This window comes from Lithobates pipiens, unplaced genomic scaffold (assembly GCF_037356315.1).
Source record: "Lithobates pipiens isolate NorthernLeopardFrog02 unplaced genomic scaffold, aLitPip1_a1.2 Scaffold_8, whole genome shotgun sequence".
Lineage (NCBI taxonomy): Eukaryota > Metazoa > Chordata > Amphibia > Anura > Ranidae > Lithobates > Lithobates pipiens.
The window spans coordinates 410,844,498-410,870,958 of NW_027507903.1; the positions used below are offsets into that span (position 1 = coordinate 410,844,498).

The window sequence follows — 26,461 nt, forward strand, 5'->3', positions numbered from 1 at the left end:
TTATGGCAAAATCTTTTGTACTGTAATTGCAATTGTACAGTATTTTTATAGCCACAGAAAGTTCAAGCTTACGTCATTCCTAATATGACCATGACTCATCAGCCAGAGAAACACAATTGCGTTATACCCAAGGGTAGCTGCCATGAGCTCATTTGTGACACAGATACAGAAGCCAAGCTTGACTTTTGAGTGGGGGCAGCTAAACCTCTCATAAACCTTCAGTGTTGTCATCTGAATTTGTAATATTAATCACAGCCATTCAGCAATGTCACTGTTCAAATAATGCAAAAAAAAGCAATTTTTACAAGTTCCGTTATCATAAGATAGATTTACAGCAACATTTTAGTGGTGCAGTGGTAGAATTAGTGTATATATTGTGAAATATGGGAGAAGCATACTAAATGCAAAGTGCTGACCCCATCTTATGAATGCATTTAATATCTATACTGATACCCTAATTTGAACCTTGTATTGTATATGTATTTATATGTTCCTCTGCACGAATATCTATTGTTGGGCTACTTCGCTAATGCTTCCTTTTTCAATAAAAATAAAAAAACTTGTAAAACTTGAAAGAAATATTGGAGAAGCCAATATATAACTGATGGCTGCAAAGGATAAATCCCACCTTATGAAGGTCTAACCTTTAGAAGACTGATTAGAGAAGAGCAAAGAAGTTTAAAAAGGGCTGATTGTAAAGAATGTGACAGGTAATAGCCCCTATTGCAAAAAAAAAAAAAAAAAAAGAGTTTTTCAGTTCCATATGAGTTTTTGGACTTTCCTAATATTTGCCATGTATTGTGATCAGGAGAGTACATTTTTAGATGCACTTCCTATAGCAACCTAAGCATTCCTAAAGTGAGAATATTTAATTCCTTGCACAAAGTGCTTAACATCATGCCTGCACAAAAAGGCACCTACAGACCTCAGATGGAAACTGGATCAGGTGCAATCCACAAGTTCTAGAAGTATGCATAGGGTTTAGCCTGATGTTCTGATGGAGCTGTGAGGGCATAGCTCACAAAGAAAACACTAGCAATCAGCCAAGAAAATTCACCCTGGTTGATTAACTCTTGTCTCAAGCAGGCTCTGGCAGAAAGCTTTGACTAGGGTTTTGGAGGGCCTAGCGACATAAGATCATTACCGAACCTGACTACACCACCTTCATCAGGCAAGCACTGTTACAAGTCTGAAGCTGACATTATTTGTGTGCATAGGAGTTCTGCAATGTTGCATCAGGAGCTTTAAAATGTGCAGAAAATAAGAATATAATGTGAAGGCCTCTTATTCTTGCTGCAGTCCTGGCCCCATTCTGCCTTTTAGGTCCAGGGGTGCCTGCATTTCCAGCATTTTCACCAGCAATACAAACTGATATATGGAATTAATTTTAAAAACAGTTTCACATTTACAGATGTACTAAAATCCTTCACCTTTACAGCTAGACCAGAACTGGTCTTTTTACATTACCTTCACCATATTTTGAGAGAGAGATACAGCAATGCCTGAGTATGTGCTTGGATAATAAAATAGAGTGAACACCAATGCTAGGTGGGTTTAATATTACAACATTAGCCTGTCACTAACCATCAATGATGGGGGGGGGGGTTGTTACCACCAGATCCTGTTACTGATTGGGGGGGGCAATCCTAGACTGAGCTTGCCTCTACCCACCATTGCCGGGGGGTAAGTTATTACAGCCTGAGACCGTCACTGACCACCAATGCTGAAAACTTTTTTCTACCTTCAATATCTGCCTCTTATTCTAGAATATTGTGACCAATTGTTTGAGAGCATCTTAAAATATGGGTGTCATTTTATTGGGTGTGGTTTAAAGTGCCCATGGTCAGTAGAGTGTCCTCTAATTTCATCTTAAAAATGTGGCTACCTTAGTTTCAGGAGATATGGAGTGAAATATGGGAATGTCACTACTGCTCTTAGTTCTCCTTGCTGAAGGTTCTGAAATGAGGAAGCAAAACTCGGTGGTCAACTCTACAATGCATAACAAGGCATGGTAAGCCAGTAATGTGGAAAAGACCGGCTAAGCAAAAAACCCCAGGCAATTTTGATGGCTAGTTTTGGTCCTATTCTTGTCTTTATTTTGGAGACAGCTTCCAGACTTCAATTATTTCTTAATGAACCTGTTGTTTTCCATGCAAGGTTCCCTTTTATCATTTTATTATTAACATTATACATACATATATCCGCGTACCTGTCCCTTCAGGATTCACAGATGGAAAGCCAAAAGGATAAAAAAAAAAAAAGAAAACCACATATTAAAAAGCGTGCCAAACAGTACAATGCATTTGGCTTTATCTATTTAATACAAGATAAGCCTAACAGCACAGCTAAACATAGTTTGTAAAAATGCCATGAAAGGGTAATGTTGGTCTATTTCAAGCTCCTGTTTACAGTTCACTATTTATAATGCAGCATTTCTTGGTTATAATCCCAAAGGAGCTACATGGACCTGAAGAAAGGAAATATCATGCTCATTCATGTGGTTTTGCCGTCTCTAAAGCCAATGGAGCACTTAACAGCTGTATCCAAAGGACACATTTAAGATACTTCTATAATTCATCTCACAGTGTACTCTTGGAGGATCTTCTGAACTCTGATTCATTCTGACAATAGAAGATTCTATAAATAGCTCTCAAAGTCCCTGTGGGCATCTTCCTTTCATGGAATGTGGACAGGTCAAAATCCATACTGGAAGTTAACTATTGCAGTCTCAGACAATGTAAATATGTGAACACAGCAGGGGAAACGTAGGAAAAAAATGCATTTCTGTACATAGTATATACCACAAAGTGAAAGTCATTTTCAGAAGAACTGGAAATCAACCGCCTGTTGGTTACTTCTTCGTGTAGCCACACAGAGGGGCACCCCAACATTCAACTTTCTTTTTTGGGTCAACTCCTAGGATTGTGGGACACCTTTCAATTACAATGGAGGTCTATGAAAACCAATGAATGTTAATAGTCAGCTTTATGTCAGCCAAATACTGTAATCAACAAAAAGTTAGTAGTCCTGCTGTTGTCTAGAAGCTGTAAGCATGATGTAATATCTATGGTTCCCAGTTAGATAAGAGATTTTGATGTTTCCTGGAAACACTGTGGAGTAGGTTATCCTTTCAGGGAGCTTGTACCCAATAAAGGAGTTTCATAGTTTAATAGTTAGTAAGGTTGAATAAAGACACCAGTCCATCCAGTTCAGTGAGTGTCTACAATTGTCCCTATCCCTATACATTGCACACTCACATCGGTCCCTACACTCATGGAGCCCACAATCCAAGGTCCCCATTCACATACTAGGGCCAATTTTGGAAAGAAGCCAATAAGCCTACCTGCATGTCTTTGGATGATGTGGGTTGGTCTTATTAGGGTTCCAGGCTACAGATAGAAAAGATGATCCACAGGCACAAGCAGACTTTTAGACTGGTAAAAATGTCTGTCACATTTGAGTGTAAATTTAGGGAATTTATTGACGTTTATAAAAAAATAAATAAAAAAATGGGTAGTGGTGCTGTTAAATAGTATGAGATTTAATACATTAGTCCATCAATAAGTCCTTGAAGTGGATACTCAGTATATGTGGAGGGGGAGAGATGAAGAGGGAAGACCTGTATAGATTACTTTAGCAGTCCAAAACAACCTTGGCAGCCTTTGAGGGGGGAGTTGAAAGAAGACTCCAGATAAGCATATGAGAAGAGACACACAGGCGCCTCTAGGTTAGAACTGTGAACATTTTAATGAGATACAGGTGCATTATCCATTTACATGGAGGTTAAGGATGTAAGGCATGAGTCCATCTACACTGACGTAGTGCTCACTGCAGAGCAGAGTTCTAAACAGCTGTTTTTTCTGCCTGTGGGGGAGAAATCCCAGCCAGCAGGATCTCTGGGACCACAGCGATGAAACCGAGGCTTGTATCAGGCCGATGGTGAGGGCTGGAATGCAGTGCCGGGCGTGATGACGTCACTGGTGGGTTGCAACAGCGTATGGAAGCATGCGCACTGGTAGATGGGACTCATGGCATGCTCCTTTGACAAGCTAGTGGACTTTGGCTGGTAACAGCCTTATCTATGCCTTGGAAAACATCTAGTGGAAAGGATGTAACATACTTTCCAACATGAAATACCCAGAGCTAAAATAATATAGATATCAACAGACTGTTAACCGCCTATGGTTTAACAGAACTAACATGACATTACATATCAACTTCATTTCCTGAGGTAATTCCAAATAAGAATAGGCAATAAAAAATATAAAAAAATATATAAAAATAACATTTAAGCATAAAATCAATAAAAAAAAACACTATTGCATTTATTTCTTTGGATTAAATGGATTCATTATTACAATTAAAATTAATAGTATGTGTCGGGGGGGGGGGGGGGATGTATATGGGAAGATGCATGAAATTATGACCACTATATATGCATTTAAATAAATTGTAAGTTAATTAAAAGAATATGTTTACACTCTGTGTGTATATCACACAGGCAACAGTAGTACCTAGATACCTTTTTCAAAGCAATGATTTTTATTATAAATTTATGCGATAATAGAATTTATATGCAGTAATAGTAGCATCTAATGTAATGGTTTTGTGACGGGGTAACGTGGTGAGGTAATTGCACCTTAAAGGGGCTATTGGGAGTAAAAGGAGGGAGGAGGAAGGGTTTTTTTTTGGGGGGGGGGTTAAATGGGAAGGGAAAAAAATGAGGGGGGGGGGATTTTTTGGCTAGGGATGAAAAAAGAGGGGGGGGGGGAATTAGATGTTTAGACATTAACAGTAACACTATGTTTACTTACTATTGGGACAAACCTCCCCCCACCCCAAAACAGAAAAGTATTTTATATGAAAACCATCATGATAAAGAAGAGATACCTAGGGAAAAGGAGGGGGAAAAAAGAGGGTTATTATGGTGCGGAAATGTTATAATATAGTGGACACCTCTAGTTCCTTGTTTAGTCCCCCTGGCAAAAGAGTATCAAGAGAATAAATCCAATATGTTTCATGTTCGCAGAGCCTATGGAATCGCTCAGCCTCTGAGAGGCTGATATGTAATGTCATGTTAGTTCTGTTAAACCATAGGCGGTTAAGAGTCTGTTGATATCTATATTATTTTAGCTCTGGGTATTTCATGTTGGAAAGTATGTTACATCTTTTCTACTAGATGACAGTGTTCCAAGGCATATATAAGGCTGTTACCAGCCAAAGTCTCACTAACTTGACAAAGCGCGCTCTGAGTCCCATCTACCAGTGCGCATGCTCCGAAACGCTGTTGCAACCAGTGACGTCATCACGCCTGGCACCGCATTCCAGCCCTCACCATCGGCCTGATCCAAGGCTCAGTTTCTTGGCTGTGGTCCTAGAGATCCTGCTGGCTAGGATTTCTCCCCCGTAGGCAGAAAAATCAGATGTTCAGAACACCGCTCTGCAATGAATGCCACGCCAGTGTGGATGGCCTTGTGCCTAACTTCCTTAACCTCCATGCAAGTGGATAATGCACCTGTATCTCATTAAAATGCTCACAGTTCTAACCTAGAGGTGCCTGTGTTTTTCTTCTTATTGACGTTTATAGTTCACAGACAGGGGCGTAGATAAGAAAGAGGAGTTAGAGTGTCCTGCCCAATTGCTGCTTTGTAGCAGGACAATAAGCGGTAGCTGATCAATTCACTCTGGACTTGCAGCAGCTATCAAAGTTTTGACACTTTTCATTAAATATGGTAAACTGCATACACAATTCACAAAGCTCTCTAATTTAGACACATAACTGTATTTTTCAAATCTCATTAGACACAGTTAAAAACAACTTTCACTTTAAAAAAAAAAAAGTATACTATTCCCGGTGTGTTAGCTTGTGAAATAAAGTGGTTGTAAACCCTTTACTTATACCCAGTGAAGTGACTGGCCTCAGGTGATACACAGAGATGAAACATATGTTGTATCTGTTTATCTGTAGTCTTCTCTTCTTTACAGCCTTTCAAAGTCCAGAATTTATAAAGTCTGTCTGAGCTTTTAGAAAATGGGTCAGGGAGCTGAAGTTACACACTGCAGTGTTTAGTGAGGAGAGCTCTGATAGCTGATTGGAAAGAAGAGACACCCCCTTCACACAGCAAATAGGAACAGATCTGGGGCTTTCAATCACAGGCTGTGTGCTGGAGCTCTCTCCCTATCACCTTTTTTTCTGTTGGTGACAGGAAAACTTGTCAGAAGTTATTCATGCTGATAGCAGATGACCAAAGGCAGCCCTATCATTCCTATTGAGACAAGTACACACTATAGAAGATAATGCTTTGTTCATATTTAATGTCTGAGGTTTACATCAACTTTAAGCCTATTGCATCATTAACTTATAGCACTATGACTGGAGTGTAAAAGTTGATTTTCTTTTTGAGTGAAATGGCTCTCTGAGCAAAATAAAAAGTGTTTAATGTAAAACTTTATCCAGATAAAATGTAGCACAAAATAGCAACATTAGTATCTTAAAAAATACTTTGTTCCATGTTATTTTGCTGTTAAGACATTTTTTTCTGTACAATAAATAGGGACAAGAGAACCCCTGAAATATTGATGCTGTCACCAATTTAATTTTCTATGTGTACGCTTGGCAAAGAAAGTGGATACTTGCCAAGAGAGAACTCTGCTTTCCACATTGCTAATTTGGACTGGTGACCAGGGTTGTAAGTCTTCTTTGTCACTCTAATACCTTTTGGACAGAGTTACAGCATCTTATACTTCATGTAATACCAACATAACTATAATTACAATTGACCTGTTTCCAAGCAAATAATAATCATCAACCATCATTCATCATAAGATGTTTTCATTTGGCATCAGTGAACATTTCCTTCATTACCAAAAGTGATCAGGAATTCCTTTGCACATTGCTACTTTGGAGGCTGCTCTGCACCTAGATTATGAAGAAAATTGTGTATGGAGTTTCTCAATCACTGGTGTGTGCCACAGGGGGTATACTGTATACAACAGTATTTATCATTGGTAAAAAAAACTTACTCCGTGACAGTTTCAACAAATAAGTACGGTAATATGAGAGGAAACAAACTGATGTAGATGTTTTACTTATTCTAAAACAAAACAGGTGGCTTAGAAATATTGAAATCCCATTTAGAGGTTCTGGCCCACACTCAAAATACTATAGGTAAATTGCCACACAATAACCAGGTCTTAAGTAAGTTTCTGCTGCTATATAGAGTTAAAAAATATAATAATGTTGAGAAACACTGATGGATGGTAAAGTTGGCAGATAGGAAAGTCAAGTATCGCTCTTGGGTTGTTTTTAATTAACAACATTTTAGAGGTTTTTTTTTTAAATCTACCTGGGCCCCTATGCATTCTTAAATATCTTCAGTTTGAACTTGACCACCCAACACCTAGAAATGTTGGCCTCTCTATTGGTCAGGGAAGCTCCTTACATTGCATTGGGAGTTGCGGTTGGTATAACAGAGTTCTGATTTCAGAGCTGGAGGATGCCATATGCATACTGAGCTCTCCAGGTTTTTCAGGTTCCCGCCAAGGATGTTTAGAAAGATAAGCTGCATGCTCTTCAGCCTGCATAGTAACCTCTGTTTTTAGATACCAGTTAGCTCACCCAGTTGCCATACAAGGAAGGAAAGAAAGCTGGCACAGGATTCTTCCCCTAGGAAGTCTTAGGAAGTGACACAGAAGACCAGGTGACTTTTAACAATTGTGTATACCTTTCAACATGAATTCTGAGTGACTTTTCATAGCAGTAATATGCCAAGATGTTAAGCATACTAAACGGAAATTTGTTTTCCTCACAGAAAAGCTGTAGAGCTTTCCTGTCACCTCTAGCTCCAGTGACAACCGTGACAATGGCCACCAGGGCATATAAAGAGTGTTGAATCTCCCCAGTGAGGATTCTAATTCTTCCCTACTGTGTCCAAAACATATAATGTACTTGGAATGCATACACTTTAAGACATGAATGCAGTTTCACTTCAAAACCCATGCCTATGCCCACCAAGCTCTGTTTGCTAAGTGTTCTGTCAACCTTGGGAAGGCCAATTATTATTAGAGATATAAATATTTATTATTAACTTGAATACCTTCCATTATTGCAGCCAACACCCCACACTCGAATGTTGATGACCGGTTGAGAGTGAATCAAGCTGTGATCAAGTGGATCCACCAAGCTCATTGTATCTTTTTTCAAAATCATCACCATATTTTCCCCCTAAAATGCAAATAAAATACTGAAACATACATGTATGTCAATAACAGACCTATGTTGCCATTCTGCATAAAGTATATTATAAAAATGTATATCAGCATAAAACCAAAGTCAAATAAACACAAGTCAGTACTAAGTGGCTAATGGCATTCTGTAGCACCTGCCAGGTGCCTATTCACACCTTTGGAGATCCTGCAGTGTTGTATATTAGCTAGGGCTCCTAGGCTGTATGCCTACCAAAGTTTCTACTAGAACAACACTGAAGTCAAGATAACTTACAAATGTCTCAATGATTTAAAATCCACTACCACTACAACTTTTGTTCTAAAGCCAATGGGACAGCTAAGAACCTGGCACTGGCAAGGGGTTTATTTATTAACTATCTGTGCCCTTAGTTTTAATATACCGTAAATGTTTCCTGTAGTAAAAAGTACATGGTTATCCTGGAATTACTAGGCCTTCCTCCTTCCTGGTGGTAAATGATCTGCAGGCTCATAGGGTCTCTGTAGTGTTACCACCCCAGTGGCAACTAAGTAAGTAAGCTGTGTATTACTATACACAACTTACATACTAGGTCACATGATGGCTATTCAGCATGGTCTGGGTTGGAGGCGAAGTTAAACCACAGCACGCCATATGTCATGTGACATTACTTTAGCTAATCCATGCCCTCCCTTCCAGGCCATTCAGAATGGAGTACACTGTCAGTCAGGCATGTGTTCCACCTCTAGGAGGATCAGATGCTTGAATGACAGTGGACAATGCCTTGAATGGTATGGAAGTGGAGGTAGTGTAATAGCTATCATCATGTATCCTTTGAGTCTAACAGATGTTTTTATATATATGTCCTGTATAACTAATCATTTAATCCTGCTGCCATACTAGCTATTACAACCCCTCCCCTTTCATATAATTTTTACATTGGAGTCCACTATCAGTCAAGCATCTGATTTGCCTAGGGGGAGAAGCTCACGTCTGATTGAGAGCACACTCTGTTAAAATTGGCCTGGAATGGAGGGCATAGATTAGCTAAAGCAATGTCACAGGATATAAGGCTCACTGTTGTGTAGCTCAGCCCCCTCCCATCTATACTGTGATGATATAAAGGATGGAGATTATGTGACCTTGGCAGAAAAAAAAAAGAAAGAAAGTACAGGTAACATTATTATTATTATTTGTATGCCCTACCTACCTACAGTATCTCACAAAAATGAGTACACCCCTCACATTTTTGTAAATATTTTATTATATCTTTTCATGTGACAACACTGAAGAAATTATACTTTGCTACAATGTAAAGTAGTGAGTGTACAGCTTGTATAACAGTGTAAATTTGCTGTCCTCTTACAGAGAACTCAGCTTAAAGTAAACTGTGTAAATGTTCTGACTTAAACATGGTTGCATTCTTTTATGGGTGACATTGGGAGCACATACGTTACTCTTACTTGTTTCCTTGAATAATGTACTGCAGTTTGAACAGCACAAAAGGATACCTTTTTACCCCATTCAAAATTTTCTGCATTGGCGATCATTTTAAGGGCAATTGTCCAGGCTTTCCCAGGTCTAGTACATGTAACATATAGTAACATATGGTCACTTCAGTAGCAACCACATAGGGATGCTAAATGTGTCATAAAAGGTAGTCTAGTTCATGACTGCAGGCAACTCACTTCATTAGATGACATGTCACTACTGTCACACTTAGTATGAGCCAGCTGTTGAATACAATTGTTAACAGTGATACTGCTCTTTCCAGGTGCTAGATCTTCTTCGGGTATTTCCACCCAGCCTAGGCAATGAACTGCAAAGCTCTGAAAAAACAAACAAATATTATCTGGGGAAAAAACAAAACGATTTCTCTGTGTAGTACTGTTTTTCACCTACTATATAATCTAGGCATAATAAGTCATTAATTAATTAATTCATCCGTTAAATTAATCTACTAGCTAGAGGACTTTATTTTATTTTTTTAAATCACCGTCTCCTATGTCCTGTAGTGTAGGAGTCAGTCAGTCACAGTGTGCAGCTGGGGTGCAAGTATTCGACCTTCTTATGCCGCGCACACACGACCGAACTTTCGGCAGAAAAGTTCTGACGGACTCATTCCGTCGGATATTACAATCGTGTGTGGGCTTCATCTGATGAACCTAGAAATAGAACATGTTTCAAATCTGTCCGACGGAATCAATCTCTATCCGTAAAACCGTTTGTCTGTATTCTGGTCCGACAGACCAAATACGACGCTAGGGCAGCTATTGGCTACTGGCTATTGAACTTCCTTTACTAGTCTCATCGTACGTCATCACATTAAAAACAAACAATATTTGGTCCATTCGTGTGTGGGCAAGTCCGTCTGGTCGGAAGTCCATCGTAACTCAGTCGAAAGTCCGTCGGAACTCTGTGGGGAAGACCATTGGACCTTTTCTGCCGGAAAGTCCGGTCGTGTGTACACAGCATTAGATAACAATAAAGGCTAGAAATCTACAACACAGCAGAGCTTCAAGACATGGGCCACTAGAAAGGTAAGTATATATTTTCTTTTACAGACTGAGATTAGTTTACATTGGTGCTATCAATGTACTGTAGCCGAAGAAATTTTGGCACATTACTATCTACAGGAAATGCAAGCTTTGCCTGTCCCTTTAATTCCCTGTCACTAGTCTACAGTGTAGGCTGAGGAAGTATGCAGGAAGGCTTTCACTTCTTGCTTCTTTTGCTGGGCTTTGCATTGGATGAGGTCATCAATCAGAGCCCGAGAGAAGAAATGAGTAGTGGAAGCCTTTCTGTGCTGGGTTTTGTTTACAAGTGACAGCAGTGATCAGTTGAGCTGTCACTGCTTCTGCAGAGCAGATGTCTGACTGGGGAATTATTTAACTACAGAGGTTCCCATTGCTCCTCAACCCTTGGCCCCTGACATGCTGAGCTGTCATTGCATCTGTGGAGTTATGGCGATTAAATTCTAAATAGGGAATGACTAAACATCTTTAGCTGTAGGAAGGTTAGCTACAATGGAGATGGGGCACTTTCAGCAAGGGATGGAGGAGGAAAGTCTCAGGGGATTGTCTGGAGGGGACAGAGAGAACAATTTCTGGACATTATAGAGGAGGAGGGTGCTTATCCTTAAAACTTTTATCTGTATCTGTAGCTGAGGGGCTGAGCTGATGAAGGTCTGAACTACAGCAGAGGCACCTACAGGCTCCTCATCCTTAGAGCTAGATGTTACTGCATCCCATTCATTTGGAGAAGTTGACACAGAAGAGTAATGCCCCATACACACGGTCGCATTTTCCAAAAGAAAATGTTCGATGGGAGCCTTTTGTCGTAAACTCCAACCGTGTGTAGGCTCCATCGGACATTTTCCTTCGGGAATTTTCGTTGCACAAAATTTGAGATCAAATTTTCCATCGACAAAATCCGTTTGCGTAAATTACAATCGTGTGTACACAATTCTGATGTACAAAGTGCCACGCATGCTCAGAATAAATTACGAGACGGAAGTGCTCGGTCTGGTAAAACTACCATTCGTAAAGGAGATAGCACATTTGTTACACTGCAATTTTTTAAATAGTTTAATGCAGTACATTTTCTTCTTCTTTATAATGCTAGAATAATTAAGTTGTTTTGCTGCTGATATTCACACAGAGTTCTGACAAACTGGTTTCTTTATTATTTCTCGTGATCTCATGAATAATATTAATTTTGTTTTTCGTCAGATCTCCATAATAATGTTTATAATTATAAGCATTATGCAGTGGACACACAGTGAGCAGCGGACACACGTGTGCCCGCGGCAAGCTCCGTGAGTCGGGTCGCGGGACCCGTTGACTCGATCGCCGCGGGGATACCCGCGATTGCCTCACAGGGAGGAAGAACGGGAGATGCTAATGTAACATTCTCTGCCTAGTGACAGTGTCACTTATCTCTACTCCGTGTGATCGGAGCAGAGATCAGTGACGTGTCATACACAGCCACGCCCCTCCACAGTTAGAAACATGCCCCAAGGACACACTTAACCCCTACACTGCCACCTAGTGGTTAACCCCTTCATTGCCAGTGTCATTTACACATGAATCAGTGCATTTGTATAGCACTGATTTCTGTATAAATGACAATGGTCCCAAAAATTTGTCAAAAATGTCCGATGTGTCCACCATAATGTCGCAGTCATAATAAAAAATCGCTGATGGCCACCATTTAAAAAAAAATATATTAATAAAAATGCCATAAAACTATCCCCTATTTTGTAATCGCTTAATACGTATCGGCCTAAACTGAGGAAAAAAATTGTTTTTTTTAGATATTTTTGGGGGATATTTATTATAGCAAAAAGTAAAAAAGAATGCATTTTTTTCAAAATTTTTGCTCTTTTTTTGTTTATAGCGCAAAAAATAAAAACCGTAGGGGTGATCAAATACCACCAAAAGAAAGCTCTATTTGTGGGGAAATTTTTTTTTGTTTGGGTGCAATGTCACACGACCATGCAATTGTTAGTTAAAGCGACGCAATGTTGAATCGCAAAAAGTGCTCTGGTCAGGAAGGGGGTAGATTCTTTGGGGGCTGAAGTGGTTAAAAGCCACATTTTGAAGATGCACACAGTGTGTCAACAACACAGTGTGTCAACATGTGCTATCTACCATTACGGGATATCAATGTACGCGTTTTGTGGGTGCAACCCCTTCCTCGCAACTCAATTAGATGAGAGGAAGGGGTTGCACCCCCAAAACACGTCCACTGATCCCCCATGATGGGAGCTAGCACATGTTGACATTAGGCATGGGATCAGGAGGGAAATCCCCAGTCTGAATCCCAATTTGTGTGCATCTTCAAAATTTGGCTTTTACAGGGGTGACATCACCCCATCTGAAAAAGGCAATATCAACATTGTTTGGACATACTAATGTCTGATATTGCCTTCAATTTATCAAAGTCGAACTTTATAAGTTCCTGAGTTGTGTATGTTATGCTTTGAAACATGCCTGTTAAACCAAAAAAGATCTTTACAATGTGGAAAAAAAATTATACACCAAAGATGTTGGTTTGTTCAAAAACCTTTTTCTAATGAACATGTGAATGTGCTTTGAGTAAAATGTTTTCTTCTCAACAATGTGTGGCTTCTTTTTTCAATGCTCAATAACAATTTTTGTAGTAAGTTGGTTTTTACAGTGACAATGGGGGTTATTTACTAAAGGAAAATCCACTTTGCACTACAAGTGCAGTTTTATGTGCACTTTTGCAGTGCACTTGGAGTGCAAAGTGGAATTTCCTTTAATAAATAACACCCACAGTGCTTTATAATTTGCCACAATCATGCCATTTTCATGACTCCACAAAACTCATTCATGGTACATATATTAACAACAAAAACATGGTGTGTGTAGCAGACCCACAACATAATAATTATTAGCTGAAGAAGAGATTGTCACCCCATGTATCAAATAAATTACATTTGCACTATTGAAGAAAATGGCCAAAAAGAAAAGCTCATTGGAGAACCTAGGAGACAGCTAAAAGAATCCCAGGTAGTAAATCAAAGGAAATCTTTCAGTTTAAGTTAAAAAATTGTTGATAAAATGTTTCTTAAACAGTTTCTGGCATATCAATGTCCCCTCTACCCACAAAGTACTCGACATTCTTCTGTCTTACTTTGAGGGTGCTTTGGGGGGGCAAGCCAGGATGGCCAGCTTCAAGCGCTGTCAGGGTTTCTTCTTGAAGTCTGGCCTCAGGCCCAACTGAGGCAACATAGTTCATTGAATTTCTCCTTAAAGAGTTGTGGAGAATGCAGCATGCAAGGATTATATGGTTAAGTTTATATTCCGCCATTTTGATAGGCGTAAAGAATAGGTGGAACCGGCTGACCATTATCCCCAAAGCATTCTCCACCACTCTTCTGGTTCTAGCCAGATCGTAGTTATAAACCCTCTGGTCCAGGGTGAGGGTCCTCATGGCTTCAAAATGGTTGGCTGGTCAGAAGGAACTAACAGAAAGCACTTAAAAACAGAAAGGCCTGAGCTTCAAATCAGAAACTAGCAGACAAGAACGCACTGAAAATCAAAGACGTAATAAAAATACGAACCCACAAGCACAAACTGAAGAATGGTAACGAGATTTGCGGAAGGAGCCCAAAGATTGGCGCACTTGGTATTGAACTTCCTCTTTCTATTGCTGTCATACGTGTTGTACGTCACCGCATTGTTGACATTCACAAATTCTAACCAACTTTGTGTGACTGTGTGTATGCAAGACAAATTTGAGCCAACATCCGTCGGAAAAAAAACATGGATTTTGTTGTCGGAATGTGTGATCGTGTGTACATTAGTCTTATCCTAGGTAACTGCAAGTTATTTCTATTAGGGACCATTCACACATTCATTGTACTGTAACAGTGCACATGCATTAAGTAGTGCATTAATGCATTAATGTGTGTTGCATTAAGCCCATTCATTTGAACAGGCTGCTAATGCACCAAAAAGTACTCCTGTATTAAATTGTATTGTAACAGCACTGCCCTCATGTTGTAAAGAACTGCGCAAACTGTTAGCACTCCATAAATCCTGTATAATAATAATAATTTACAATTTTTTGTAACACAACATATTACAATGCACAGTACTGTGTTAAGATACATTGTGGTACACTGCAACACAAGTCCATTGACAATTTGCCATTCAAAAGATAAGTGTACTCATCCTTTTTCCTTAGCCTCCTTTTTTTTCTGTTGGGGGCCCATTGAAATATTTGCTTTGGGCCCCTCTGATTTTTATTTATGATCTTGTATATGTGTTATATTTTGTATGTTGTTTTCACTAATAAACTGTGTTGTCCGCACTTAAACAGTGGTATCTATTGGTGTGTAGCCTGCATATCTGGCCCCACCAGATCATAGGTATCCTCTTAATGGTTTCCTGATACACCAGGTAAAAAAATAAAGGAATAAAAGCCTTAAAAAAGAATAACAATACACCCATAACATCTATGGACTGGTAAACTTCAATATACAGTATACATTTTTGGGATTTTGTATAAATACTCTTTATTCAGAACCTTGGTTTCATAAAAGTTCTCTTGCTACTGAAGAACACAATGTATAGATAGCTTATAAAGATGTTACCTTACAGCTTGGATCATTGATATTGTGAAATAAATCATCATCATGCCATGGTAGCGAAAGCCTATCAAACAGACAAATATGAATCAGCTTTTATACATTCTAGCCATTATAACGTTGCGATACAAACAACCACTTGCTCTATACAATGTCACCGCACAGGAGCAGAAATACAAAATGTTGCATGCACATAAAGTAAGCCCACTACACCAACAGGGATTTAGTCTGACAATCACCACCTGCTAACTTTGATAAATTAGAATATGTTCCCTACCTTCTGCCCGATGTAGATACTGTTCCAGGAGAGGGCCGAGCTGAAGAAACATCACTGACTGAAGTCCTAAGGACTTTCTGTGCATAAGAACAAAATGTAACTATTTTGCCTTTGTATTATTTTTTTTTCTTTTACACTTTGCTTATGGAAAATTTAGAGTGTGAAAAGGCCTGTGTAGAACAGTACAGTCATGTATTCCTACCCCAAAGCTCCAACACATTTTGATAATTTAAATTTTAGAGTGCGAAAAAAGTGATCTACATAGTACAGTACAATATTGTATTCCTACCACAAAGCTCTAACACAGAGATTCTTAACCTTTTTACTAGGGATGAGCCGAACACCCCCCTGTTCGGTTCGCACCAGAACCTGCGAACAGACCTAAACTTCGTGTGAACTTTAGAACCCTATTAAAGTCTATGGGACTCGAACGTTCACAATCTAAAGTGCTCATTTTAAAGGGTAATATGCAAGTTACTGTCCTAAAAAGTGTTTGGGGACCCGGGTCCTGCCCCAGGGGACATGGATCAATGCAAAAAAAAGTTTTAAAAACTTCAATTTTTCAGGAGCAGTGATTTTAATAATGATTAAAGTCAAACAATGAAAGTGTAATATTCCTTTAAATTTCATAGCTGGGGGGTATCTATAGTATGCCTGTGAAGGGGCGCATGTTTCTGGTGCTTAGAACTGTCCCTGCACAAAGTGTCATTTGTGCAGGAAAAAAAGTTTTTTAAAATCACTTGCGGCTATATTGTCGGCTCCCGTAATACAGAGAACACTCAATGAATGTTCTCTGTATTAGCCGACAATTCATTCATTCATTGATAAAAAAAAAACAAAAATGTGGGGGTTCCCCTAAATTCAATTATTAGGCCCTTCAGGTCTGACATGGATATTAAGGGGAACCCCGTGTCAAATTAAAAAAAAAAATTAACGTGGGGGTCCCCCTAAATATCCATACCAGACCCTTCAGGTCTGATATGGATATTAAGGGGAACCCCGCATCAAATTTTTTTAAAAAATTGACGTGGGGGTCCCCCTAAAAATCCATACCAGACCTTTTATCCGAGCACGCAACCTGGCAGGCCGCAGGAAAAGAGGGGGGGATGAGAGAGCGGCCCCCCCTCCCTCCTGAACCATACCAGGCCACATACCCTCAACATTGGGAGGATGCTTTGGGGGTCTGTGACCCCTCAAAGCACCTTGTCCCCATGTTGATGAGGACATGGGCCTCATCCTCACAACCCTGGCCGGTGGTTGTGAGGGTCTGCGGGCGGGGGGCTTATCAGAATCTGGAAGCCCCTTTAACAAGGGGACCCCCAGATCCCGGCCCCCCCCTGTTTGAAATGGTAAGGGGGTACAAAAGTACCCCTACCATTTCACAAAGAAAGTGTCAAAATGGTTAAATAAGACAAACACACTTTTGAAAAATTCCTTTATTAAAAATAAAAAAAATAAAAAAAAGATTCCAGCGGTGCTAATCCACTCTTGCTATCCAGCGACGAATCTCCGGGGTCCAGCGATGGATGATCATATCAAGCGACGGGGGATCTCTCAGTCCAGCGCTGTCCATACATCCTTCATCTGTCTTCACTGCGGAGACTGCGGAGATCCCAGCGCTGACGTTTCTTATATTAGGAGGGCGGGGCCACTCGTCACCTGACCCCGCCCCCTCTGATGATGGTGAAGGGAGCCAGGGGTTCCCCAGTGACGTGTGGGTGACCCCGCCCCCTCTGATGTAACGGAAACCTGTGTTACATCAGAGGGGGCGGGGTCACCCACACGTCACTGGGGAACCCCTGGCTTCCCTCTCCAGCGTCAGAGGGGCGGGGTCAGGTGACGGGTGGCCCCGCCCTCCTAATATAAGAAACGTCAGCGCTGGGATCTCCGCAGTGTCTCCGCAGTGGAGACAGAAGACGGATGTATGGACAGCGCTGGACTGAGAGATCCCCCGTCGCTGGATGTGATCATCCATCACTGGACCCCGGAGATCCGTCGCTGGATAGCAAGAGTGGATTAGCACCGCTGGAATCTTTTTTTTATTTTTTTTATTTTTAATAAAGGAATTTTTCAAAAGTGTGTTTGTCTTATTTAACCATTTTGACACTTTCTTTGTGAAATGGTAGGGGTACTTTTGTACCCCCTTACCATTTCAAACAGGGGGGGGGCCGGGATCTGGGGGTCCCCTTGTTAAAGGGGGCTTCCAGATTCTGATAAGCCCCCCGCCCGCAGACCCTCACAACCACCGGCCAGGGTTGTGAGGATGAGGCCCTTGTCCTCATCAACATGGGGACAAGGTGCTTTGAGGGGTCACAGACCCCAAAGCATCCTCCCAATGTTGAGGGTATGTGGCCTGGTACGTTTCAGGAGGGAGGGGTGGGCGCTCTCTCGTCCCCCCTCTTTTCCTGCGGCCTGCCAGGTTGCGTGCTCAGATAAAGGGTCTGGTATGGATTTTTAGGGGGACCCCCACGTCAATTTTTTTTTTAATTTGATGCGGGGTTCCCCTTAATATCCATATCAGACCTGAAGGGTCTGGTATGGATATTTAGGGGGACCCCCACGTCAAATTTTTTTTTTTAATTTGACACGGGGTTCCCCTTAATATCCATGTCAGACCTGAAGGGCCTGGTAATTGAATTTAGGGGAACCCCCACGCTTTTTTTTTTTTTTTTTTTAAATCAATGAATGAATGAATTGTCGGCTAATACAGAGAACACTCATTGAGTGTTCTCTGTATTACGGGGAGCTGACAATTTAGCCGCAAGTGATTTTAAAAGACTTTTTTGCCTGCACAAATGACACTTTGTGCAGGGACAGTTCTAAGCACCAGAAACCTGCGCCCCTTCACAGGCATACTATAGATACCCCCCAGCTACGAAATTTAAAGGAATATTACACTTTTATTGTTTGACTTTAATCATTATTAAAATCACTGCTCCTGAAAAAATGGACGTTTTTAAAACTTTTTTTTGCATTGATCCATGTCCCCTGGGGCAGGACCCGGGTCCCCAAACACTTTTTAGGACAGTAACCTGCATATTACCCTTTAAAATGAGCACTTTAGATTTCTCCCATAGACTTGTATAGGGTGTTCCGGCTTTTCGAATTTGCTGCGAACAGCCCAAATTGTTCACTGTTCGCTGAACAGGCGAACAGGCAATGTTCGAGTAGAACATGAGTTCGACTCGAACTCGAAGCTCATCCCTACTTTTTACAATTACAGACCCTCCAATGGATTGCCCAGTATCTCCCTCTACCTCTACACCTAACTGTTGAAATCATCATCAGTCCTGCTGGGTACAAGTATTCCTTTCAAAGCTGTCAATAGCTAGATTTCAATTTGCATATAGGCAACTGGAAAGAGAACAACTAAAATCATAAGGATTTATAATATTTATATATTTTTTTTAAATGAATATATTTATATAAATACGGCTAATAGTGACAAGCTAGCTACTAGTGAAATTGCTGCTGTTTTGTACAATCAAAAATGGAATTGAGGTCCAGTTACTGATGCCGCGTACACATGATCGGAAATTCGGCCAGCAAAAGACCGATGAGAGCTTTTCATTGGAAAATGCGACCGTGTGTAGGCTCCATCGGACTTTTGCTAGTGGATTTTTGGCCAGCAAAAGATTGAGAGCATGTTCTCAATTTTTCAAACGGAAAAAGTTTCTATTGGAAATTCTGATCGGCTGTGGCAATTTCCGACACGCAAAATTCCAACGCATGCTTGGAAACAATTCGAAGCATACTCTAAAGCATTGAACTTCATTTTTTCGGCTTGTCATAGTGTTGTACGTCACCGCGTTCTTGACTGTCGGAATTTTGTGTGACCGTGTGTAGGCAACACAAGCTTGAGTGGAATTCCGTTGGAAAAACCATCCAAGACTTTTTCTACGAGAATTCCGATCGTGTGTACGTGGCATTAGAATCTTACTCACATGTCAGCTGACAAGTCCATCGTCATTAGCGATACATAACCCTAAGGGGTACTCACACCCCAGTTAAGACCCTCTGCTCTAACATCTTCCTTGTTTGGTACAGTGATCCATTTACAATACAAACGTTTGTCTCTGTTTTATGGTATGCCCAATATTAACTTCACCTAGTATTAATTATTTTCCAGTAGTAGTCTTAGTAGTAGTAGTAGTATTAACCTAGTATTAATTATCTTCCAGCACACAATCTGTATATTATTCTTCCCCTGTACAATGCCCTATGCAGAGGATAGATTAAAAAAAACTTTTTTCTGCTTGTAGTATCCCAACCTCCTGTGGGCCACAGTATAACCCAAATGTTTTAGAATTCTTTCATTCTTTTTTCCCTCGATGGATGATAAAGAAATATACTTAATCAACCAGACTCTGCCTATAATAAAATTATCAAGTTTTGGTGGACCAACCTTTTAAAGTTCAATAACATCACACTTCAATTTTCAGTATAATCAGTGTCAAGCGATCGGTATCGAGAACTATCAGTACCTTGCACCGAAAAACAATGTAGGGCTTATGTACTTAACATGAGAAAATACCTTTTCCTGACCAGTACTCAGACTATGAGATATTCCTGAATTGTACATTGGGTGCTGCCACTGAGTAGTTCCTGTTGGCACATGCCAGTAATAGGTGCCAGAGGAATCACGGATTGTTCTCCATCCTGGAGGAAGATCAGGATCAGCCTCAAGATTCTGGTCACTCCAAAGGTTATCTGCAGAAAAACATACAATGTAATTTACAATGTAAATCTAGAAACATTGGACTCCACTATTAGGGCACATTGTATAAATGTGACAAAATACCAAAGATGTTTGTTAAAATGACTGCCAATTCTACAAATCTATTATAAATTAAATTAGGGACAGATTTAATATCTACATGCAAATTGCATTATAATCTACAGGTAATGATTATATCAGCACTTGTTTAAGGGTCCATCTACACTAGAAACCGCATGTTTAATGCACATTTTTGCATGCACAGTGATGCCCATTTGACACAAGTTTTTACATGCATTTGCAACATATTTTTCCTAAACTTGCATTTTCATTGAGGTCACTTCCATATTCTTTTGGCTTTTATATGCGCGGCATTTGCTTGTGTTTCTGTGCACGTGCAGTGTAGAAAAATGCAGCTTGCTGTATGGTTTTCACTGCACTGCTATAGTGTGAATTATGCTCATAGGAAAAACTGGATTTTGGACCATCTATGCAGTTGGAGTGCAGTGAAAAATGTATCCCACTGAATCTGGTGTAAATAGGCCCTAAATGTGCAGCACTTCTTAGTTACTTTTTATTCCCTCATAAATTAATATTATAAACATAATATTTAGTTCTTAGTTCTGTGACAGATGTGAGGTTCAATACACTTTCAAAAGAAGGTGCCAGAAGTTGTGGCATAAGAGAGAAAATTTAAATTAGGTAAAAATAAAAATAGAATAAATAAATAACTCAATCTTCTAAATAATAATAAATAAACAAATAAAAATGTAGAGCAGGAGAAGATCTATCGGCCGATTGGGAGCATTGGCCAGCATTATACAGCACAACTAGGCCTGTAGGGGTCACTTATTGAGGTAAGAGGCTGTGGGAAACAGTGGGGCGCACCCCGGACTGCACGAATCACAATGGATGCATGAATTGGCACTGCTTGAACATCTATTGCACAGAGTTTTGGCACTTTAAAGAAACTTCTAGGTGAACTTTTATGAAGAGGTTTTATGTGTTGTTTCCAGTATTTGAAAAGTATCAAGACTTTATTTTCGTTCGGATTTTGGATTCAGAACATTTGTATTATTTTTTTTTCCTGGCACAGATTGCAGATTCAGCACATTTATGAGTTGGATACACAAATTTGAATATTTGCACAATATTTATGACCTCTTCACTTTAATATTGTGTTTGCACTTTACTTACCAAATATTTATGCACTGAAAATTTACTGAATATTTATGCACTTTAAGGTTCAAACTGAAGGATCAGTATTAGGATTATTGCACATTTATTGCATATTGTACTATTTACAAGTTATTTTGCACTGTTGCTATTTTGCACTGCTGCTCTATATTTTTATTTGTTCATTTATTATTATTTAGAAGATTGATACAGAAGATTGAGTTATTTATTTATTCATTCTAGTTTTACTTTTATCTAATTTTAATTGATTATTTATTTGGGATCTCCCCAGGGTGGGTAGCGCCCCACATATCATTTGAATGAATTTTATTTTACTGTGTGAGATCACTTTTATGTTGGCAGCTTCCCTTATCTACCTTAGTGAGGTTGCGCGCATTAGTCACCCCCCCTTGTTTAAAACAGACGGAAAGTTTTATGCTAATATTTCAGAATGAAAATTGCACCATAATATATATGTAAACTGCTTTACAAAATGTGTGCCAAAACTGTATCTTCAGGGTCTTGTTGCCCTTAATCTGTACATACAAGGGTGCTATATGTTAATGTACACCTTCAGTTTTCAGTTCCCACATGTGTCAGTGTCAGAATCTGAGTAGTCATTTAGAAGAACAAAGGCTGCAGCAGAAACAACATGGACTCTATAGCTACATTTGTTTAACGGAGTGCAATGCAATCGTTTTGATGGCTGTTTGTGATTGTGTGACAGCGACTGGGTGACAGTGAGCACTTTCTTTTAAAGCTCATGTATGTGAGTCCATAAGGTTGCTATAAACAGAAATGGTCACTCACCAGAAACACTGTTTTTATGTATATGACAATCCCCTTGTAATAAATGATATAATCAGAAATAAATGAATTGATGAGCAGATCACTCAACCAGGGGGATCTGAATTTAACTGAATAGAATGTCACATCTCCTTTTTATTACATATAAGGCAACTGATCCACATAAATCATGATATAGCTAAATGAAATATGCAAAATAGTTAGAGATCCTGCTGGTTTATGTACCGGTAAATAATGGCATCCCTACAAATTTTGTAGTCACCCACCGTGCTGCTTGATAATTATTGTCATGACCAGAATGTGGTATTGCCCTAGAAATTAGCCCACAAGTACTGTGAGATATACAGTATATGGCCCTGGTAAAGATCAGTAAATACAATAAACATGATGGTGCTTCTCTTTGTTATATTATGAAGTCAAGCTGTATTTTCTATAAGCTCTGTTCCTATTTTTTTCCATCTACTGAAGAAATCTAAAAATACACTAAGGTTAGCCCGCTTTCCCTTGTAAACTCAATCATGTTGACACGCTGCAGCTTAAACCCTATTAGAAAATTGGAAAACCGTCTCCTAGCTACAAGATACGTCATGTCAAAATCACACTGTGCGGGGACTTGCCATGTTATATTAGATGTAAATAACACGGGGCTTTATAAGCAGATAGTTGTGTGAAAAATCCAACCTTGCAGAAGATAACGTGATGATATGCAATAAATGTATGCTACCCGATTTAAGCAGTGCGACTTTCATTTCTACATATGTGGTCATGAATCTGTGCTGCAAGTGCGATACGTTTTATCTGCAGCTTTAGATCTAATGCACTGCTGCCTCTGACTGCTAGTCTCCGAAGATTTCTAGTGAGATTTTGTGATGCCACAACTGTGCTGCTCAAAGTTTGTCTTGCTGGAGGGTCTGACATGAGGAAGCAAAGTCCTGTCTCTACCAAAATGGCCACCTCCGCAGAGAGACACATTGTAGAACAAGGCATGGTAAGTCAATAATGGGAGAAAGATCAAGCAATACTCAGGAGCAGGCTCACTGATAGGGCAGTACTGGCATTTCCTCCCTTCCGAGCCTGGGCTGCTTTGTCAAAATAACATGTCTCATAATTATTCAGTCCAGACTCCAGTCATGCCAAGTATCAGTCAATCCTAACTACTGAATAGACCCCATGGTTGCTAGTGCTACCTTGGAGAATGCAGAGGTAAAGTTATTGCCAAAGAGACATGACCTGCAGCCACTGGTAAACTGTATTTCGTTTTTTTTTGCTGCCCTAGGCCTGACTAAACTCACACACCCCCTAATTTAAATATGACCACCCCTTCCTGCCAAGACCACACTCCTTCCTGTTTAAGGCCCTCCCTGACATTTTCCAGTGGGTGACATGGAAATGGATTCCCTTGATTTGCAGAGATTTTCTCTCACTTCCTGTTTGGCTATGGTGCAGGCAATGAAGGGAAATCTCCCCAATGGGACAGGGATGGCAAAAAAAACTGACAGGGGTTATAACCCTCCCTTATAACTCTATCCAAAATGAAAAAAAAAGTGCCCCCCCCCCCCCCCCCCCAATGCAGCTCCACACTCACCCTTTAGCTTATTTCCACTTGCCAAATGCGAGCAGGCAAGTGGAAATTTAGAGGGCTGCACTATAATGTTTTGCCTGTATTGGCTGCACTATATACACTGTATTGTACATTATACACTCCTGCACTATATACACTGTATTGTACATTATACACTCCTGCACTATATACGCTGTATTGTATATTACACACTCCTGCACTATATACACAATATTGTACATTGCATACTCCTGCACTATACATTACACACTCTTGCACTATATACACAATTTTGTACATTGCATACTCCTGCACTATACATTACACACTCCAGCACTATATACCCGATATTGTACATTGCATACTCCTGCACTATACACTACATGCTCCTGCATTATATAAACTATATTGTATATTATATACTTCTCACCAAAGTATTCATTATCTCAACCGTTGCTGGTTGCTAAGGAGTCCATGACTATTTTAATGAAGTTCTAATTTAAGGTTGGCTCTATTTTCAGTGTACACAAAATCATAAGTAATGGCAGCGTTTCATTGTTAAAATAATGATTGTGCTGAGGTTTGTGTATGTCTCTGAGACTCTGGCTTGCAGGACAGCCATTTTAGCTTATTTTATGAGTACAAGAAGGCTTTTGTTTTGTTTAACCATGCCCCTTTAGGTCCCTCCTACTTATACCCCATTGTGGACCCACCCACAGTTTGCTAAGTACTTCACATTACTACTCTACTTAAGCTACCCAGAGTCACCCCCCCTGTCTTTTACCCCCCTCTTTCCTTGTCCCCCTCTCTATCTCACCTGCCCTTACCCCCCCCCCCCGCTCTATTTAATTTAATTTGTTTCAATAATGAATGTATTTTAACCCCCCTGACGGTGTTTCCGAGTCTGGCTCGGGGTGGAATTTTTATACCAAAAGCGTTAACCCTGAGCCAGACTCGGGACCGCATCGCTGGATCCAGGAGGACATTTACTTACCTTGTCCCTTGGATCCAGCGATGTCCCCCTGCTGTACGAGCGAGCCGTGTCTCGCTCGATCTATCACGGAGCCGATCTCCGTTCCCTGCGAGCGTTGCGACGCACGGGGACGGAGATCGGCGCCAAATTCAAAAAGTGAAAAACTCACTATACATACAGTATAATGTAATCTTACAGATTACATTGCTGTATGTAATAATTTCACATCCTCTTTGTCCCTAGTGGTCTGTCCAGTGTCCTGCATGCAGTTTTATATTATAAAAACTGTTCTTTATGCTTGGAAACTGGAGATTGTACATAGCAATCAAAACTGTCCCTTTACATCAAAAATGGTTTTAGACCAGCTAGAAAACAGCGATAATAAATTAGAATCACTCGCAGAATTGAGGGATAGCGATTTGTGGGGAGATCCGTCATCAAATATTGAAAAGTAATGACAGTGACAATTCTGCAACTGAGCAAATTTCAGTGTTTTTGATTTGATTACATTATTGAATAATTTTTATTATTGTTATATTATTATTTGGTACAATTATTTATAATGTTTATTATATTATAATTTAGGATTTCATTTTTCAAACTTTATCATACCCGGGATGTCTACTAGACTCTGGTTTGGACAGATTTAAGTGAGTTATTGCTAAGAATTACAGGACTACAATATAAAACGCCAAATTTTCATGCAAAATAATTGTACCGCTTTTAGCACCTAAAATCCGAAATAATCATACCGCCAGGGAGGTTAACAAAAATTGCTTGCTTTCATTTTATTTATTCTAAAAAAAGACCCACCAAAATCCTCAGCACCAGGCCCATAATGTTAATCCAGCCCTGCATTTAGTTTTCCATTTTACTAATTGATAAAAATACATTATTAACACTTCTGTTTCTGAAAGGATTCTTAATTTACATAATTTTTTTCACACTTACTTAAAACTTTTGCACAGTACCGTATATCAGTGAATTACTTATTCAATTATTTGTTAACCACTTCAGCCCTGGAATAATTTACCCCCTTCCTGACCAGAGCACTTTTTGCGATTCTGCACTGCGTCGCTTTAACTGACAATTGCCTGGTCGTCCGACGTGGCTCCCAAACAAATTTTTTACTTGTTTCTATAATAAATATCCCCCTAAAATATATAAAAAACCTTTTTTTCCCTCAGTTTAGGCCGATACGTATTCTTCTATCTTTGGTAAAAAAAAAAAATCGCAATAAGCGATTATTGTTTTTTGCGCAAAAGTTATAGGGTTTACAAAATAGGGGATAATTTTATGGCATTTTTATTATTATTAATATTTTTTTTAAATGGCGGCATTCTGAAATTTTTATTGTGACTGCGACATTATTGCAGACACATTGGACATTTTTTACACGTTTTTGGGACCATTGTCATTTATACAGCAATCAGTGCTATACAAATGCACTGATTCATGTGTAAATGACACTGGCAGTTCAGGGGTTAACCACTAGATGGCAGTGTAAGGATTAAGTGTGTCCTAGGAGCATGTTTAACTGTGGGGGGGCATGGCTGTGTATGGCACGTCACTGATCTCTGCTCCAATCACAGGGAGCAGAGATCAGTGACACTGTCACTAGGCAGAA

General features: G+C 39.7%; 1 protein-coding gene across 1 annotated transcript in view; it reads right to left on the bottom strand.

Moving 5' to 3' along the window:
* APBB3 (amyloid beta precursor protein binding family B member 3) overlaps positions 1–26,461 on the bottom strand; it is a 133,833-nt gene that overhangs the window by 37,947 nt on the left and 69,425 nt on the right. Inside the window, exons 2-7 of the mRNA XM_077474130.1 lie at positions 20,135–20,310; positions 15,601–15,677; positions 15,330–15,390; positions 9,892–10,032; positions 8,097–8,224; positions 2,210–2,215 (exon numbers count right to left, since the gene is read on the bottom strand). Coding sequence (XP_077330256.1) covers positions 2,210–2,215; positions 8,097–8,224; positions 9,892–10,032; positions 15,330–15,390; positions 15,601–15,677; positions 20,135–20,310 — 589 coding nt within the window. The remainder of the gene's footprint in view (positions 1–2,209; positions 2,216–8,096; positions 8,225–9,891; positions 10,033–15,329; positions 15,391–15,600; positions 15,678–20,134; positions 20,311–26,461) is intronic.